At 44.9% G+C, this 19,435-nt stretch overlaps 1 protein-coding gene across 1 annotated transcript in view; it reads right to left on the reverse strand.

Moving 5' to 3' along the window:
* Positions 1 to 14,572: 14,572 nt before the first annotated feature.
* TSPAN7 (tetraspanin 7) overlaps positions 14,573 to 19,435 on the reverse strand; it is a 196,760-nt gene continuing 191,897 nt past the window's right edge. The window contains exon 7 of the mRNA XM_065417130.1: positions 14,573 to 14,641. Coding sequence (XP_065273202.1) covers positions 14,573 to 14,641 — 69 coding nt within the window. The remainder of the gene's footprint in view (positions 14,642 to 19,435) is intronic.

The following is a 19,435-nucleotide window of genomic DNA, read 5'->3' on the forward strand; positions in this document are numbered from 1 at the left end:
TATAGATTGCTAAGTATGATCATCCTGTTTATATGCATGAATCCTCTTTGTATCTGAAGTTATGGATATTGGCTATGTACTTGTATCTCAGACGTGTTGTGATGCCTGGGTGATACAGACAGATTTACCTCAGGACTGGCCAACTATGTGTTGATGGCCCCGTTAAGGACATGCAATGGGCCATTGAAGAGACTAAAACATACCCAATGACCCTTTCCTGGAGACATTTCAGAAAGCACTGAGGAAATGGCTGCCCAGTGACTCATCATAACATGTGACCCAAGGCTCCATCTTTGCTAGGAATTTTCCATGCACCTGGGTTGAAGGTATAAATGGGAGCCTGTGACATAATTTCTTTGGGTTAATTTCCTGCTTCATATCGCTGGACTGGATTTCTAACAAGACAGCTATGAACAGAGGGACTGAATGGCCCCCAACCAGTTTAGGTGATCCAGAGAGAGACTTTTTACAAGCTAGCAGATTTACCATCCCTGCTATGATCCTGACCTGCAATCTCTGAAAATCATTTGTTATGTATATGATTCTTTAACTATTTGATAACTCTTGTCTTTTCTTTCCTTTTTACATTAATAAACCTTTAGCTTTTAGTTACTAAAGGGTTGGCTACCAGCATGATTTTTGGGCAAGAGTTAAGTTTTATATATTGACCTGGTTAGATGTCTGATCCCTTGGGATTGGAAGACCCATATAGCTGATTAATCTGGTTTTCAGTAATCTCTCATAATAAAGTCCAGTTGCCTGAGTGGTGAACCAAGGGCTGGAATGCCTAAGGGGACTGTGATTTTAACTTATTGTTAACCAGTATGGTGATACAGAAGCTCACTCTTGTTACTGGCTTAGTAAACTCTAATGACAGAATAACCACCAGTTTGGGATGTCTGCCCCGTTTAAAACAGTCTGTCCTATTTGGAATTCTCAGCTATATCCCACACCAGGAAACAGTCACACCATCTGTAGAACAAATTATGTGTTCAGCTGTTGTCATTTATTTCAAAATTTTCTGACTGTAATAGGATATAAGTGTATCCCTCTCTGTTAGGTGGGTGAAGTGAAAGCAGGTTGTGGAGACTTCACTATAAATATCCACACCTTCAAATGCTTGTCATTCATACTGACTCAGGCTCTGCAGCACAGTGGATTAGTTTCTGAAAGGAATGGTAAAGGTACCATTCCCCCACGCTCGTGCTTCCTGGTCACATCCCTATGTGCTGGCACATTCTTCTCCTCAGTCTCCGAAATAGGAGCACTGCTACTGTGTCTGTCACTCTCCTCCTCCGTGTCAGTTTCTGCCATAGCGTGGAGCACTTCATAGTAAGCCCTGGAGAAAGGACACAGTCATGAGTTCTGTATTTTAATTTCCAGTCTGGGGGATGTCATTTTCCAGGGGGCTGTAGATGTTTTATATTGTTATGACTGATGTTTATTACATGAATTACAGTTGTCTTGCTACTACTTAGCACTCTTCCCTTTTCTTTGTTGTGCCCACATGTTATATTTAGACTGCAAGGTCTTTGGGGCAGAGAGCATCTTTTAATTACATGTGTGTACAGTGCCTACCATGATGGTGCTCTGAGGCCTAGTTGTACATTGCCTCTAGGCACTATTGCAATCCAAGTGAAGTAATAATATTTGTCACTTGTTTGGCTGATTTATTCTGCTGGATGTCGCATTGGGAGGTGGTGGCAGTGAATATTCGGTGCTTTAGTCTCACTCCCTGATTCTTAACGAAAAACACAACACATTTTTAAAAAATGGCACCAAGCTGCCATCAACAGCAGCAAGGGTTTAACTTAACCTTCAGCACCCCACTCAGAGGACTTGGAGCTCTGGCTGAGTCACGACTCCTGAAGCAGGCCTCTGTGTATGTAACAGAGGCTGACTGTGAATGTCATTGAGTGGGAGGGGATGCGCTCGGGGGGGGGGGGGGAATGCTTTTGATCTGTTCTCTGTCTTCTATAGCTTTACTCTGACAAGGAACACTTGTTTATCCTGCGTCTTACAATGCCAGGGAGGAAGACGACAATCACGATAAACATGAATGGGTTGTCAGAGCATACAGAACGTTCACTGTACAGAACGACTCCCAGCACATGTGGAGTATCTTCCTGAGGCTGTTTCCCATCCCCCTTCTCAGTCCCATGAAAATAGAATTTTGCTGGAGAGAAACCTTTACAGGAACTGTGCTGTAAATTAGAGGATGTGATTTTTGTATGTACTTACATATAATAAAAAATGTCAAGCGCCGTGTGACGGGGGAAATCCCATTGTCTCCTGTAGCTTTCCTGTCATTTAAATGAGCTGAGTGCTCTGAGGGGTTTTCAGGGATTCCCATGTCTTCTATAGAACCCCCTTCAACATGGCAGTTGAACACACCCAAGCCAGGGGAAATTGACATGCCTGGGAGTTAGTCGTCTCACAGGCGTGTTTTACCATACACATTTCACAGGTGAGACCATGTGCAACTGCACTGACTTCATGGCTATTACACCCACTGACATCAGGAATGAATTAGGCCTTATGACTTTTTGTGTGCCTTTTACTCCACCCACTTTTGAATTCACCCTTACTGAATGAGCAGTTCCTTTTATTACACTTAACTCATCTGAAATTATTAATGGCCCTTCATCCTGGAAGCAATTTCTGCCCATGTTCATTGCTGCAAGATTGCCTGTTTGTGATCATTTTGCAGCCTGCATTTTCACAATGTAGTTTTAGAATCACATTAATCTCAAATGGATTATTATTGGGTTGAGAATCCCTTAGGGTGCAATGAAAAGTATTCATTAATTCTCAGGGCAGGAGGGCTAACTACTTTTTAAAAAAAATCTGTGCTAATTGCTAATAACTTTTTTTTTTTTTTTTTACTGAATTGGTCCCGTAAAGCTATTTTTGATTTCCTTTTCATGCTGTAACGTCTATAATTCTTAGTCAAAACAAGAAAGGGAATATCAAGGTGATTCAGTTTAGCAACAAGAACAAATCATAAACAGGGCAAAGCCAAGGAGGCTAAATTAATCTTCTCCTCAGGAAAAAGGGTTAGATCTAGATCTGGTGCTAGACTTGACTTTCAAAATCACATCCCTTCAAGTTGCCTCAAATATAAATGGTCCAAATCCTGCTCTCTCTATTCATACCAGTTATTCATTGACTTCAATGGAACCCCATGCAACTGGGATGTAAGTGGTACATAGGGTTTATGTTGACTCCCTGCTCAGAGGTGACCTTGACCCCAGGTGAGTGATGGCAGACGGGTTTGGCCCTGTCATTGCTGAAAGTTGTATCCAGGTAAATTAAGAAGGATGTGATGAAGTCAGGACTCATAGCTGAGATGACATACAGGTGGATTCAATATATACTATTTGGAATAAGATGCTTATGGAGCTCAGAGAATTCTATGTAAAGAGTAAGTTTGGCTACAATTTAAAAAAAAAAGATTCACAAAAAATTGTGGGCCTAGAGATACTACTAATCAACGAAAGCACAAATCAGTTTTCCTGATCAGATGATGATTTATTTACAAATTAGATTACAAAATGAATAATGGTGTACAATGGCCATTCCAATCAAAGCACTATGAACATCTGTGGTAGGACCTCGAACAGTGGAAAACAGAGCCAGAATGTCTGGGTTAGGTGGTCATAAGTGGTGCAGAGGTCTTGTGCTGCACCACCCTGCACAATGCTGATTTTCACTCTAGCTGAGCTGGGGTAGTTTTCGGGATTAGTTTTTCACTGTGACAGCCATTGACAGTCTTATGTTCACCCCTTTACAGGATTATGATACATTTTGTACAAAGTGTGCTAGATGGACCTTTGGTTTGACCCGGCATGGCCATTCTTATCTTCTTATGTTCTTAACATATATGTCGACATATACACACCCAAGAACTCCAAAATAGCAAGGAGTGTTCAATGTCATTTAGGTGTATAAATAGCTGTGACTGAGAACGGAACAACAGCTGTACTGCTGTTAATGCAGAGCAGAACCCAAAGCTTAAAGCCTTTCCACAGTTCCTACCTTGTCAAGGCACGTATTGAATCCGTTTGCAGGAACCAAACATCTAAAACTACAACAGGACAATGAAAGCTGATCACCATAACGCATTGGCTGTTTGTGACAAAAATCGGTGCAATGTGATGTGCCAGAGGAGGAGCCAACTTTTTTTTCTTCCAAATTTAGCCCAGCTGGTTGGAGGAGCCTGCAGAGATTTCACCGGATACTGCACATCTGTAGGAGGAAGCACGTTCTCGCTGCAAAAGGCAGCGTTGTAATCTATACATCCACGCATCAAGATCTAATTTTTATGATATATTTCCATATTGCAATAACTCTAAATCAGTGATGGTATAAATTACAATGTCCAGGTCAATCCAGAACTTCAAATGTGATGTCATTTATTTACCACAGTGCTGACTGGGAAACTGGCACAGGGAGTTCACTGCTTGCTGGATTGCCAGGAATCGTGATACTGGGAGGCTCGCCCTTGCCCGCACCGTGTCTAGGACCGCCCCTATGAATTCCACTCTCTGCGTTGGAATCAGAGTGGACTTGGGGACGTTGACCAGGAGCCCCAGCGTGCGGAATAGTCTTAGGGCCACCTGCACGTGGGACCGAACCTCCTCTTCGGACCGACCCGCCAGGAGCCAGTTGTCGAGGTACAGGTAAACCCAAATCCTCTGCCTCCGTAAGAAGACCGCCACTACCGCCATGCATTTTGTGAACACCCGTGGGGCCACGGCTAGGCCAAACGGGAGAACCGTGAATTGGTAATGTCCCTGGTTCACGGTGAAACGCAGGAACCGGCGATGTGCTGGGTGAATGGCGATCTGAAAGTATGCATCCTTCATGTCGAGGGCAGCGTACCAGTCCCCCGGATCCAGGGAAGGGATGATGGTGCCCAGAGAGACCCTGCGGAACCGGGCCTTGACCAAGAACTTGTTGAGCCCGCACAGGTCTAGAATGGGACGAAGGCCTCCTTTGGCCTTGGGAATGAGGAAGTAACGAGAGTAGAACCCTTTCCCCCTTAGGTCTTACGGTACTATCTCTACCACCCCTGCCTCTAGGAGCGAGTGGACCTCCTTTTCCAGGAGATGCTCGTGAGAAGGGTCCCTGAAGAGGGACGGGGAAGGGGGGTGGGAGGTAGGGAGGGAGGAAAACTGCAGCATGTACCCTCTTCACACCGTGCGTACCACCCAGCGGTCCGACGTAATGCTGGACCACGCATGGGAGAAATGGGACAGGCGGTTCAGGAAACAAGGGGATGGATCCGGTGATTGATCTGGTACTCTGTCCTCGAGCGCACCTTCAAAAGCCTGGCTTAGGGCCCAGCTGGGATTTGTGCTGGCCTTAGCTCTGGCCCGGCCTATTGGAGTTATTGTTATTGCGCCGCCTCCTGTTATCTCTGCCTCACCTGTGGTAAGGTTCATGCCTAGGACGAGGCTGGTAGCGGCGCTGAGGGGGAGGCTGTGGCTTGAAGGGCTTCCTCTGAGCTGCCGGGGTGTGCATACCCAGCGACTTGAGTGTAGCCCTTGAGGGTATGTAGTTTTGCATCTGTCTGGTCCGAAAAGAGTCCGGACCCTTCAAAGGGGAGGTCCTGAAGCGAATTCTGGACCTCAGGCGGCAGACCTGACTCCTGAAGCCACGCCAAGTGCCGCATGACCATGCCAGACGCGACTGTCCTGGCCGCCGCGTCGGCCGAATCCAAGGATGCCTGGAGAGAGGTCTTCGCTATGGCTTTGCCCTCGTCCACCAGGGCCGTGAACTCCTGTTGGGAACCCTGCAGGAGGCTGTCCTTAAACTTCCCCACTGCCGCCCAGGAGTTGAAATTATGCCTGTTGAGGATGGCCTGTTGGTTAGCAATCCTCAACTGGAGGCCCCCGACAAATACACCTTCCTGCCGAACAGGTCCAGGCGTTTTGCTTCCTTGGTCTTAGGGGCCGGGGCCTGCTGCCCATGGTGCTCTTTCTCGTTCACCGCCGAGACTACCAGGGAACATGGGTTTGGGTGGCAGAACAAGAACTCATACCCCTTTGACGGGGCGAAGTACTTGTGCTCCACACCTTTGGTAGTTGGAGCGCTGGAGGCCAGGGTCTGCCATATAGTCTTATAGTTCGACTGAATGGTCTTAATGAGCGGGAGCGCTATTCTGGATGGACCTTCTGGGCTCAGAATGTCCACCATGGGGTCCTCTTGCTCAACCGTCTCCTCGGCCTGTAACCCCAAGTTATGGGCAACATTATGCAGCAGCTCTTGGTGGGCTCTGTGGTCTATTGGCGGAGGCCCTGATACCGCTGTGCCCTCCACTGCTTCATCCGGGGATGACGAGGAGGTCAGCAGCTGCTCAGCTTCTTCCTGCTGGTCTCCCTGGTCGGGAGGGGGCTCACCACCGATAACCCAATGAGGTCCTTCGCCGCCTCAAAGGTGTCAGGCGTGGAGGGCTGATCTCCCTATGCCCTCGAGCCCATCGTCCACACTGAGTTCACATAGAGTTGGACTTGTGGCGCCGGTATTACCAGTGACGGCGCCAGTACAGCATCCACTACTCTCTTCCCGGTGCTCGGGGCCTTGGATGACTCTGGTCTCCTTTGCGAGGAACGTCCACGCCCTTCCTTCGGCTGCGCCTTGGGCCGCACCGGGGAGGATGAGCGGTGCCGGGGCCTACTTTGGCGCTCCTGAGCTGATGGCTTGCGGTGCTTGGCCGGCACCGGGTCTCTTGATGACTCTAGGGCACTCCGCACCGAGGAAGCTGGAGCCGACGTCGGGCGCTCCGGGCCCGGTGGCTGCAGCGCAGCCTCCATGAACAATTGTTTCAAACGAAAGTCTCTCTCTTTCTTTGTTGGCTTGAATGCCTTGCAAATCTTACACCGTTCCATTTGGTGTGCTTCCCCCAGGCAACGTAGACAGGAGTCGTGGGGGTCACTAACCGGCATAGGCTTGCGGCACGTGGCACAAGCCTTAAACCCATGGGCCTGCGGCATGCCCCGCGGCCCGGGGCGGGTGTTGGAAGCCTCCAAGCACCTAATCTACTAAGTGTCCACAACAAAGGAATGCTAACGAACCGATAGCAGCTAAGTACTCTAAAGCTAAGGGATTGCTTCTCCTACAAGAGCAACAGACTGTTCCAGTGCCGCCACGGACGGTAAGAAGGAACTGGAGGGGGTCGGGCCAGTGGGGATACATATGCATGGCGCAGTGGTGCCACTCAGGGGGGGCCCCCCGCCAGGAGCCGCTAAGGGAAAAAGTTTCCGACGCGTGTGCACCTAATGTGGAATGGACGTGAACAAGCACTCGAAGAAGAACTAGGCAAATATTTAGCTGAGCTGATGTACCCCCTGGAAGATCTCTGTGTACCCCCAGGGGTACCCATACTTCTGGTTGAGAACCACAGTACTAATGGGCTGCAAACGGGTTCCATCCAGGCTCCCTCCCTGCCCTGATGATAGAGCTCCATTTTGATGCTGGTGTGAAGAAATGGTGGGCTAAACGGTGTGGAGAACCAATTCTTTCTGGCTAGACATTGTGGCCCTGATCCTGCACTCCTGAGCCAGGCAGGACTCATTGCAATAGGAGCTTTGCCTGAATAAGGCCTGCAGGATTGGGTCAAATGTAAAGCAATGCCACTGGCAAAACCTATACATACAGGCTGTGTTCATCAGCATAATCCAGCACTCACCCCAGCTCCCAGACAGTATGTCACTGCCTACAGTGAACATAACCGTTAAGATCAACTGCTTTTCTGTAGCTGAAAATGTTCACACTAATATTAACCTCTGTAAAATACCCCAAGGCTTTCCCTTGAGGTGAAATTCACCCCTGTGCAGAGGGCCAGAGCAAGGTCCATGCACTATTTAAGTCCCACGGGATCTCTCAAAGTAGGGTGCAAGGGGTGCATAGGGCTTGTGTTGGCCCTTTGCACAGGCGTGCATTTCACACCCAAAGAGCAGCATGTAGGATCGACTGATTCCGGCCTGGAGTCACACTAGATTTGTTTTAGTCTGTTATTTTGAAGGAACAGCTTCTCAGTATCTCCTTGGACCATCTGAAAACGGCACAGCTATTTTTATCACCGTTGCTCCGCTTGCAAAATTATTAATGGCCCCTTCATTTCCGCAGACCTTGCTGCCATGTTAACCTACAGCGAGATTATTGCAGCCTGGGAGGAACCTGCATTTACAAAATCATTTGGTTTTACTTTTACATTAATGAGAAATTGATTATTTCTCTGTTTCCTGCACTTTGCTCATCTGTGGAAAGGTTAGAGGCTGGAGCAGCATGTAGAATAAGCCCAGTACCAGGTTGTGGAAATAGAAGATATGTGCTGAAAGAACTCTGCCCACCGCCAGTAACAGGTTCCCCCAAGGAGGCCATAGACAGCCCAGTCTGACACCCCCTCACCCAGACAAGCAGGATCTCTGGAGAGGCTGATGGTAGCCCAGCAACTCCCCCTGCCTTAGCAAAGCGCTTAAGCACCTATTTGAAGTGTGCTGTTGGCTAGGGATGGGATTACGCACATGGTTAAAGTTAAGCACATGCTTCACTGAAATGGGACCAGAATTCAAATCTAGTTCAGTGGCCTGGCACCCCATCACTCAGCATCAGCATCTTGGCCCAAACAGCCCTTGACCGGTAGGAAATTTGAGAGGAGGCTGGTGTGACCCACTTCCTCCCCTAACCAGGTGAATCACAGGGAAGATGTTTGCAGCCCAACCTCCGTTCTCCTTTGGGCAGACGAATCCTATTGCAATGGGAGAGACTGGGACTGCTGGTGGGCCAAATCCCCTCTGGGATTCCTTCACCGCAAGCTGCTGTGCCTGTCAGAGATGACCCTTAATTCAGCATCACCCTTCAATCAGAGCAAGATACAACTTTGACTGAAATGAACTTAAAAGGCCACCTAGTGTGATTCTTTGTTGGTTCAAATTTCCTGCTTGATTAAAATACTCAGTTGATTGGGGGAGGGGTGTTGTAGAGAGACAGGATACATTTTTAGAGCTGTCTGAAGAAGAGCTTGTAGTACTTACCTTTTTACAGCTGCTGTCCTGACTTCCATGGGAGTTTTCCTAGAATAAAAACTGCAGGGTCTGGCCTGATTCTCTAATCCTCTGTGTACCAAAAGTCTCATTGAATTCTAAGGGATGAGATATGCAGGAGCTGTCCCCATAAATCATATGGTTGAAGGACAAGGTAGAAAGTGCACATTCTACTACATACACGAAGCAAAGCCACCAATAGAACACCAGGCTTACTGCAAATTGGAAACAAATCAAGCATACACCACTGGGGCAAGAAGAGGGGGAATATGAGGAAACTGCTTGTAAACAGCATTTCCATAGCCTGAAAAAAAAATCCCCCTAGAGGAGTTACATGAAAGCTGCCCAGCATTTATGCAGAAATTGTATTGGCATTCTTCACATTAATTAAACCGTGAACATTGTTCTGCTGCATAGCAGAGCAGAGAAGCAGTGGGCTGCGTTGGCATAAAAGGAGCAGACTTCAGCGTGCCAAACTCAGAGCTATCAAAAGCCAAGGGAATGCTCCAGCAAGGAAACTACTGTTCCTGACAGAGAGAGACAGCTCCCCACAGGCTGAGCTGAAGAATGACCTGGTCTCTGAAGGCAGCTGTTCATTTGCCCTTTTAGCTGGAGGTTCAGCAATACAGAACTGCACAGGCAATATAAATAAAAGGTGTTTTTTAAAAAAAAGACATTCCAATCAGAGTTGAGGCCAAGCTGCAACGTTTGGATCTTGCTCCGAACTTTCCCAGGTTTGAATGTGGAGCACATATCATTTATAATAGAAAAATCAATACAGGGAAACAAATGAGACAGCAAATATACAGCAGTCCAGTGACAGGGCCCAAACAAAAGCTAGGACACCGATTCCTCTTCTCTGCACTGTGGCGTGTACAAGAAAGGCAGACATCAATAACGAAGGAAAGTTGGTCTGCTTGCAGTTCCAGTCTTTATGCAAAATCCAGCTTTTAATTGATTGCCCTCAATTTGCCCAAATGCACAGGCAGTCATTTCCAGTGTTTGATTTCCTACAGCTACTGCCAGGCCTGCCTGATGGATCCTGAAGCTGCAAAGCACAGAATCCACATACTGTTCTTGAGGAGAACAATGCATCCTCCTTCCTCCTGAACCAGCGCAGACCACAGAGACCCAGCAAAACTGAGCAGAAGGCAACTTCACTGCAGGACAAATGTTAATGATTAACCTGCTTAAATATACAGGTTTCTCCTCTCTCAGTATTATATACACACATTTATTTAAATACCACAGTGCAGAACATCACGAATACATTTGATTTTTATTTAATTTTCTGGTTTTGGGGTTGGGAGGATGGAAGCCAGAAAACCCGTGTTTTGTAAGCACTTTCCTGGCTCTAGAGGTGCAGTAATTTGCCAGCTAGGAAAGTTAAGGGAACTACTTGTGCGAATCAGCCAAGCAGGATTTAGTCCTTAGTGTAGTACTTCGTTTTATAGCTTCCAACATTAGCCAAAGTTACTAATGTCTGTGCACATTGATGAATTTGAACATTCTTATAGCTCTGTCCCCCACGATTAAGGCTAGTTTTCAGCTCTTCTGAGAAACGACTAGTCAATCTCACATTGTCAGATGCTGAATTTCAGCTACTTGTGAGCTAAAGCATCTTTACATTTTCATAAAATGAGGGGGGTGGGGGAGAGGATTTCACCCTTTCACAGCTTAAAAATGGCTGAAGGGATTAAAAAGAAAAACAAAACAAAACAACATAAACACAACCAGCCATTGGACTGAGATTACGCATAGAAAGGGTCCGGGGAATTTCTCAGAAAGGTCTGAGCATATGAAAACAGAGGGTTACATTGAAAGTCTAAAAGTAATCATAGCTATGGTGGACCCTTGTAATAACCACTACTCCCATCTCAACACACACACACACACACACACACACACACACACACACACACACACACACACACACACACACACACACTTCCACCTATCTTACCCCATCTCAACAGACACACACACACACACAGTTCCACCTATTTTACCCCATCTCAACACACACACACACACACAGTTCCACGTACCTTAAAAAAAACCCAGAACCAAGCAGTGGCAGGGAAAGCAGCTGTTACTAGGGAAAGTGGCACATAACATCGGCTGGTGACAAATAAATCTTAACTTAGAAATTCTATTGTGTAGTGATAGGTGTCAAGTAAAGCAGGGCTGGAGCTGAGGCAGAGCAGACTCTGCCACTGGAAAGCGCAGATTGAGACTCAAGGCCAAGGCGTAGCTATTGGAGTTACAAGCATCAGTCAAATACTGCAGGAGGGAGAGAGTGAAGATCAGCTTTATTCTCAGCAATGGATCACATCAGTAAAAATAATGATCTGTGGTTAGAGATTGACACCAAGTTCTGCTTCCCCCCCCCCCCCCCAAGTGCAAGCTCCCACCCCAATAAAGCTGAAGGTGCCAGTGAGCTTTTAAGGTCTTTTCATGTTTTGTTTCCTTTATGTATCCCTGCATGCCTGTTCATTCCTCAGCACTACTACTACTATGGTTGCCTTTAATTTTGGATGAGAGAGCAGGGATCACTCCAGCCAACATCAATCCCAGACAATGGATTTATTGGCAGCGAATGCTGAAAAGCAGCGCATGCTGCTAGAGACCATGTATGCATGCACACACCTGAGCCATCTTCGGGCTCCTCTGTCACCACTGGCTTAGAACCTGGTATGAGAGTCTGATCCCCAACGCAGGCACCAGGGTAGGCAGTGTAATGAGCTGCGGTCTACAGGATTCTCCTGGAGATCTCATTTAAAACCTGCTTCGAATGGTTTATTCCATACTAATTAGGGAGTCTAGTGTCCCTGCTGCTAAGGGGAAAGAAAACACAAGCAAGAGGCAGAAGGAGGGTCTGTATTCTACCAAGGAGTCCTGGTGGTTGTGTTTATAGCAGCACCAGTGCTTTTGTGAAAGTGCAGTCAGAGCATACGTTTAACACATATGTCTATTTAATCTAAGATCTGTCCAGATGTTCCCTTATTCTTTCAGCTCAGGGGATGTGGAAACCAAAAATAATACCCTGCACTTGGACTTCAGTTTGTGGCATTTTGCAACTTGTTTGAGTAAAGCCTAATGTGTGTTATCTAGGTTCAAACTCAGCCCTTAACGGGTCTGCATGGCAGCTTTGAGACAATAACCAGCTATATTTTTACACTACCTGCAAGTCACTCAGCGGTGTTTTATCTTCCTGGAATTTAGTCAGAGCAAAAGAGTTTCCATACCTGAGTGCATATGCAAAGTGTACACAGCAAAGGCACATGTAATTATGGGGGGTTGTGTATGCATGCACCATACTGAACGCCTCTGCAGTTATTAAGCTTTACAGAAAGACATGCCTTTATAGTTTAAAGAGACTGCTGTTCATCGCCGGGTATACAATGTAGGGCTGAGGCACTGTACAATTACTTCTTGTATTTGATGGTACTTTTCAGAAAGGCTTGAAAGTTTATGCCCACATATGCTACAGCTTTCCTCCTTCATTTTTCTTTTAAGATGAAGTAACAAAGAGGGCTAAATTCTCTTCTCAACTTACAGGTAAATTACTGATTTAAGGCCTGAACAAAAGCCTAGTGAAGTCAATGGAAGTCTTCCTATTGATTTCAATGGGTTTTAGATTAAGGGGGTTTAGTGCCCAATCCAAGCCCATTGTAGTCAATGGAAAACTACCACTCACTTGTATGGGCTTTGTGTCAGGCCCTACATTCTCCATATATTCACATGGAGAGAGACCCTTCCAAGGCCGAGAGACAAGTGCATACCTTTCCACAAATGTTGCAGTCAGTGCTATGCAAAAACAAATGTAAGGGAATTCTTAACACCATAATAGTGTGCAATACAATTAAGGACCTGGATCATTGAACACTGTAGATTTTGTTACCAGCCACAAAAGGAGTAATTGGAAACAGAGGGTATGTATTCAGCCCATAAAAAACCTTCCACTTATTCCAGTTTGTTTCACCAAGACTTTGAAACAATTCCAGCTACTACCTCCTTCCAAGGCAATATTATTTTTGCCTCATAAGCAAGTCACAACTTAAAATACGCATAATTCTAAATAATGATGCACTTTGTGTTTTTCTTCTCCCTGAGAGTTGTGTTCGGACTGAAGAACAAACGTGAAGCAGATAGAAATCTGTAATAGTTCCATTTATTAATACATATCTCACAAATACAATATCAACGCATTCTTGTTGGCATGCTAGACAGAGACATTATTAAAAAATTCCTATTTTTTTAAAAAGGTTTTAAACTTTTGCTTCCCCCCCAAAATATTGTGTATGCTTGTTTTTGTTTTGATTGATTTGACAATATATTTGGTAGCTGTAACGTCAATGGGAAAAAAAAGAAAATAGAAAAAAGGATGAAGGCCGCATTACAGCACGATTTGATTAGTTCATAGTTATCTAATAAAAAAATAAAAGAAGCAAAATTACTGCCTTCACAGTAAGCAACAACACAGCTTAATAACAGTATTACACAGGTTCAGGTTCAGAGGCAAAATGCACTAGACAAAGTCTACTGGCATACGCACTAGGCATACAACATTGAATAAGAATCAAAGATGTAGTAGAACATCAGGAATAACAGTTCCCTTCAAGCACAACATTATAACATTATTTTTCAAGTATCTTTATGTTATGTTACTGATTTCTTCTGTTTTGGGGGAAGGGGGCATTTGTGGCGAGAAGATGAAAACCTTAGTAAAGCAGTAAACAAAACAAGAAACTAAGATTTAGTAAAGCAAAAGAATATATATTTCATATACTGGTTTAAATGAACGTGTGCAACACTTATTAACCATGGTGAAAGGCTAATTTTGCCCTCCAGTCACTACATGCACAGCCTGATCGATGCTGTTAATGGATTACCATTGTTCACGTACAATGCAACTACTGTATGACCAAGAACATACATATAGTGCCATCATATGCAGAACCTTTAAGATGGAGTGTACAGTACTGGATGCTGAATGGTTCAAGCTACTCTTGGTGGTGCAATAGTACTTCACGGAATGGTACACTACACATGGTACGGAGTTTAGAAGATGGTGTGTGTGTGTGTGTGTGTGTGCACGCGTGTGCGAGCGAGAGAGTGTGCTCTAACATTCTTTAAAGTCTTCCTAGATTGCTGCAGTTCCTGATTTTGAGACAGGCTCTGTATTTCACATCTCTGAAAGACTAGGGAAGGAGAGAGAAAGAGATGAATTGTTTTAGCTGCTAACAAGCTTCACAACAGAACTTTCTCTGTTAAAAAAAAATATATTCAGAGGTAACAAAATATTCATAAACTATATGTTCAAGTGATGCTGCAATTCCCCTCTTTCCACCAGGCAAAATATTGGGGCGGAGGGAGACAGAACCCACAGCTAAAGGCCCCATTCTTGATAAAAACATGAGATACCCAAAATCTACTATCATGAACAAATGTACAGCAGAGCATGGCTACTGAATACCTTGTGGCCAGCACACTGTACAAAGAGATAACGGCTCACCTTGTTACACCATCTCATACTGATTGGCCGTGATAAATCGGGACAGACAGCATGCCAACAGCATTCCAATCAACTATTCGAGGGGGAAAAAAACAGACAAGGAGTTAAGAGTCATTGTGATACATAGTGACTTTGCCAAATGGAATCTTTGGTAACTTTTTTAGAAAAATGAAATGTGCTGTTACATTATAGGAAAGCAAATGTACATTCCTGAGCTATTATGAACCCCCCAGAATTACTACCACATTTTAAGTGCAGCTCTAAACTGAAAAGTTGTGTAAAAATGGCACCTCCATCTTCATCAGATCTTCCTCCTGTTTGTAATCAGAGTCCCATCTGCTTCCTTTGGCAACTAAATATGTTTTCATTACTTTTTACTCCTGTTTGCACTCCCTGGCCAGCAAAGCGGAGGGAGAGTGAGCTGAATCCTATTCTGGCACATGTATCAAGTTATTGACTGAATTCTAATGTCGGGATCTCACTTGGTTATAGAATCATAGAACCATAGGTTAGAAAGGACTGCAAGGGTCTTGTCTAGCCTCCTGCCAAGATGCAGGATTTGTTGTCTCTAAACTATCCAAGACAGATGGCTATCAGCATCCTTTTGAAAACCACCAGTGAAGGAGATTCCACAAGCTCCAGAAGCAGTCTGTTCCATTGGCCTACTGTTCTTACAGTTAGGAAGCTATTCCTGAGATTTAATCTAAATCTGCTATGCTGTAGTTTGAACCTATTGCTTCTTGTCCTGCCCAAGAGAGAACAACTTTTCTCCATCTATTTTATGGCAGCCTTTCAAGTATAAATTGAATAAATTGAATAAATTCAAGTATAAATGGAATAAATTGCCTAGGGAGGTTGTGGAATCTCAATCTCTGGAGATATTAAAGAGTAGGTTAGATAAATGTCTATCAGGGATGGTCTAGACAATATTTGGTCCTGCCATGCGGGCAGGGGACTGGACTCGATGACCTCTCGAGGTCCCTTCCAGTCCTAGAATCTATGAATCTATAAGTATCTGAAGCCCTCTATCATGTTCCCCTCCCCTTAATCTCCTCTTTTCAAAATGAAACATACCCAATTCCTTTAGCCTTTGCTCATATGGCTTGTGTTCCATCCCTTGGATCATCTTTGTCACTTGCCTCTGGATCCTTTCCAGTTTCTCTACATCCTTTCTATGCATTGGTGACTGGAGTACTGGACACAGCACTCCAGCTGAGGCCTAACTAGCACCGAGAAGAGCGGTACTATCAGCTCCTGTGACTTGCATGCTATGCCTCTGTTAATGCAACCCAAAATTGCATTTGTTTTTTTGCAACAGCATCACATTGCTGACGTATGTCGAGGTTGTCAACCACCACAACTCCCAGATCCTTCTCAGCAGTGCTGCTGACAAGCCAGTTATCCCCTATTCTGTATTTGTGCATTTGGTTTTTCTTCCCTAGGCGTAGCACCTTACATTTGTCTTTGTTTGATTTTCATTTTGTTGTCTATAGCCCAGTTCTCCAATTTATCAAAATCCAGTTCTATCCCCTAAAGTGTTTGCAACCCCCCAGCTTTGTGTCATCTGTGGACTTGATCAGTAAGCTCCCTATACCTACATCCAGGCCATTAATAAAGATGTTAAATAACATCGGACGTAGAACAGATCCCTGGGCTTGTTACTACTAATGAGTAACACCACTGAAAGATATGGCGGATTGGCATAGGGATAATGAAAGGCAGAATTTGGATGGCAATATCTTTATTACCGATGATTCTGAGTAACCAGGACAGCAAGTAACTTAACTTCTAGATCCCACAGTGAGTACGTACAGCTGACACATTTTAATTAACATACGTTCTTAAACACGCATCTTTATTAAATAAGAGTCAAGTTAAACATGCGTTGAAGTGTGGTCCATCTAATGCCCCAAACCAACTTTTCCCTTTCTTTACAAAAGTTATACAATTTCAAAAATAAAGTTAAGACATTTGGAAATGAAGAGCTGAAGATCTAGGTCAGGGGTAGGCAATCTATGGCACGCGTGCCGAAGGCGGCACGCAAGCTGATTTTCAGTGGCACTCACACTGCCCGGGTCCTGGCCACCGGTCCGGGGGCTCTGCATTTTAATTTAATTTTAAATGAAGCTTCTTAAACATTTGAAAAACCTTATTTACTTTACATACAACAATAGTTTAGTTATATATTATAGACTTATAGAAAGAGACCTTCTAAAAACATTAAAATGTATTATTGGCACGCAAAACCTTAAATTAGAGTGAATAAATGAAGACTCGGCACACCACTTCCGAAAGGTTGCCGTCCCCTGATCTAGGTGGTTCTCACTGCCATGTAGTTCTTCAGCCACTCAGAAATAACAGGAGTACTTGTGGCACCTTAGAGACTAACAAATTTATTAGAGCATAAGCTTTCGTGGGCTACAACCCACTTCTTCGGATGCATATAGAGTGAACCATATATTGAGGAGATATATATACACACACATACAGAGAGCATGAACAGGTGGGAGTTGTCTTACCAACTCTGAGAGGCCAATTAAGTAAGAGAAAAAAAACTTTTGAAGTGATAATCAAGATGGCTCAGTACAGACAGTTTGATAAGAAGCAAGTGTGAAAGTACTTACAAGGGGAGATAGATTCAATGTTTGTAATGGCTCAGCCATTCCCAATCCCTATTTAGCCCTGAGTTGATTGTGTCTAGTTTGCATATCAATTCCAGCTCAGCAGTCTCTCGTTGGAGTCTGTTTTTGAAGTTTTTCTGTTTTAAGATAGCCACCCGCAGGTCTGTCAAAGAATGGCCAGACAGGTTAAAGTGTTCTCCCACTGGTTTTTGAGTATTATGATTCCTGATGTCAGATTTGTGTCCATTAATTCTTTTGCGTAGAGACTGTCCGGTTTGGCCAATGTACATGGCAGAGGGGCATTGCTGGCACATGATGGCATATATCACATTGGTAGATGTGCAGGTGAACGAGCCACTGATGGTATGGCTGATGTGATTAGGCCCTATGATGGTGTCACTTGAATAGATATGTGGACAGAGTTGGCATCGGGCTTTGTTACAAGGATAGGTTCCTGGGTCAGTGTTTTTGTTCAGTGATGTGTGGTTGCTGGTGAGTATTTGCTTTAGGTTGGGGGGTTGTCTGTAAGCGAGGACAGGTCTGTCTCCCAAGATCTGTGAGAGTAAAGGATCATCTTTCAGGATAGGTTGTAGATCTCTGATGATGCGCTGGAGAGGTTTTAGTTGGAGGCTGAAGGTGACAGCTAGTGGTGTTCTGTTATTTTCTTTGTTGGCCCTGTCTTGTAGGAGGTGACTTCTGGGTACTCGTCTGGCTCTGTCAATCTGTTTTTTCACTTCAGCAGGTGGGTATTGTAGTTTTAAGAATGCTTGATAGAGATCTTGTAGGTGCTTGTCTCTATCTGAGGGATTGGAGCAAATGCGGTTATATCTTAGAGCTTGGCTGTAGACAATGGATCGTGTGGTGTGTCCTGGATGGAAGCTGGAGGCATGTAGGTAAGTGTAGCGGTCAGTAGGTTTCCGGTACAGGGTGGTATTTATGTGACCATCGCTTATTAGCACAGTAGTGTCCAGGAAATGGACCGCTTGTGTGGATTGATCTAGGCTGAGGTTGATGGTGGGATGGAAATTATTGAAATCATGGTGGAATTCCTCAAGGGCTTCTTTTCCATGGGTCCAGATGATGAAGATGTCATCAATGTAGCGCAAGTAGAGTAGGGGCGTTAGGGGACGAGAGCTAAGGAAGCGTTGTTCTAAGTCAGCCATAAAAATGTTGGCATACTGCGGGGCCATGCGGGTACCCATAGCAGTGCCGCTGACTTGAAGGTATACTTCAAGTATACACTGTGGTATACACTGTGACGGGTTGGATCACAGAAACCCCCTTGGGAGCTGCCACCCAATGTGCCAAGACTACCCCTGCTTCTGTTTTCCCTGCCAGCTCAGGATTCCAGCACCCTGTCTTGCTGAGCCAGACACTCCAGTCTGCTCTAACAAAGACTCAGGGTCTGAATTACTAGTCCCAAAGCTGCAAGTTTACCCAAAACCAGCTCACAGGAGTGTGCTTGTTTTTAGCACTCAGATGCCCAACTCCCAATGGGGTCTAAACCCAGATAAATCCGTTTTACCCTGCATAAAGCTTATGCAGGGCAAACTCATAAATTGTTCGCCCTCTATAACACTGATAGAGAGATATGCACAGTTGTTTGCTCCCCCAGGTATTAATACATACTCTGAGTAAATTACTAAATAAAAAGTGATTATATTGAAGGTATATATTGTCCCCAAATGTGAAATAGTTGTGTCCTCACCCACAACTATTTCACATTTGGGGACAATATATACCTTCAAGTCAGCGGCACTGCTATGGGTACCCGCATGGCCCCGCAGTATGCCAACATTTTTATGGCTGACTTAGAACAACGCTTCCTTAGCTCTCGTCCCCTAACGCCCCTACTCTACTTGCGCTACATTGATGACATCTTCATCATCTGGACCCATGGAAAAGAAGCCCTTGAGGAATTCCACCATGATTTCAATAATTTCCATCCCACCATCAACCTCAGCCTAGATCAATCCACACAAGCGGTCCATTTCCTGGACACTACTGTGCTAATAAGCGATGGTCACATAAATACCACCCTGTACCGGAAACCTACTGACCGCTACACTTACCTACATGCCTCCAGCTTCCATCCAGGACACACCACACGATCCATTGTCTACAGCCAAGCTCTAAGATATAACCGCATTTGCTCCAATCCCTCAGATAGAGACAAGCACCTACAAGATCTCTATCAAGCATTCTTAAAACTACAATACCCACCTGCTGAAGTGAAAAAACAGATT

Source organism: Emys orbicularis, chromosome 1 (assembly GCF_028017835.1).
Source record: "Emys orbicularis isolate rEmyOrb1 chromosome 1, rEmyOrb1.hap1, whole genome shotgun sequence".
In the NCBI taxonomy this organism is placed as follows: Eukaryota; Metazoa; Chordata; order Testudines; family Emydidae; genus Emys; species Emys orbicularis.